This window comes from Papaver somniferum, unplaced genomic scaffold (genome assembly GCF_003573695.1).
Source record: "Papaver somniferum cultivar HN1 unplaced genomic scaffold, ASM357369v1 unplaced-scaffold_23331, whole genome shotgun sequence".
In the NCBI taxonomy this organism is placed as follows: domain Eukaryota; kingdom Viridiplantae; phylum Streptophyta; class Magnoliopsida; order Ranunculales; family Papaveraceae; genus Papaver; species Papaver somniferum.
In genome coordinates this window covers 1-1,000 of record NW_020633633.1, presented here as the reverse complement: position 1 = coordinate 1,000, position 1,000 = coordinate 1, and the positions used below count along the sequence as shown (strand labels likewise).

General features: G+C 32.6%; 1 protein-coding gene across 1 annotated transcript; it reads left to right on the top strand.

Moving 5' to 3' along the window:
* Positions 1 to 332: 332 nt before the first annotated feature.
* On the top strand, positions 333 to 669 carry LOC113340789 (uncharacterized mitochondrial protein AtMg01250-like; the record flags this gene model as incomplete). Its single annotated transcript, XM_026585865.1, has 1 exon — positions 333 to 669. A coding segment is annotated over one exon (337 nt), but the record flags the coding sequence as incomplete, so codon positions are not given.
* Between the last annotated feature and the right edge of the window lie 331 nt (positions 670 to 1,000).

Sequence of the window (1,000 nt, the reverse complement as noted above, 5' to 3'; positions counted from 1 at the left end):
TGGCTTCCCCATAAAAAAATTTGTTCTTTGTTGGGATATTTTGAAAGAAGATATTATGTTGGTTTTCAAAGAATTACAAGATAAATTCTTCTTGGATTGGAGGCTTAAAAACATTTTTATAGCTTTAATTACAAAAAGAGAAACAATTGAATAGATCAAAGATTTGAGACCAATTAGCTTGGTTCATGGTTTGTATAAAATTATTTCTAAGGTTCTTGCAGACAGATTCAAGGAAGTGCTTCCATCAATCATTTCTTCTCGTCAATCTGCCTTCATCAAGAAAAGACAAATCCTAGATAGTGTGCTTGTGGCTAATGAACTTATGATTCTAGAAGAAGAAGTGGGAAAGCAGGGTTGCTTGTGAAAGTGGACTTTGAAAAGGCTTTTGATCATGTTAGATGGGACTTCTTAGATGAAATTATTGCTCTTATGAATTTTGGTGAAAAATGGAGGAAATGGATGAAATGTTGTGTAGAATATGTCAGATTCTTAATTCTTATCAATGGTTCTGCAACTGGTTATTTCAAATCTGAAAAGGGAATCAGACAAGGAGATTCCATCTCTCCTTTCTTGTTCTTGCTTGTAGGTGAAGCTCTTTCATTTATGATTAAGAATGCCCAGGAACAAGTTTTGATTGCAGGCTTTCAAGTGAATGAATGCAGCAGCTAGATTGGTAAGACCCTCAGCATACTGAATCGATTCAGATCGACCAGTTTTATTTCTTGGTACAAGCTGCATTAACAAACATGAAAAAAATCAATATCCCCAACAAATTCCAGATTCAAATAGCAATCCCTAATAAAATAGGTAAAACAACATCATTAACAAACATATACAAATCAAAATCCCTAATAAATTACAGATTCAAAGAACAATCCCTAATTACAGATAAAACCCTAAAGTCCTTATGATAATCGAAACAGATTTTTTTGGTGAAAATCCTAGAATCTTACAAGAAAATTAGATCTAACCAAATCCAAATTAAACAAGAGAAAAAGAA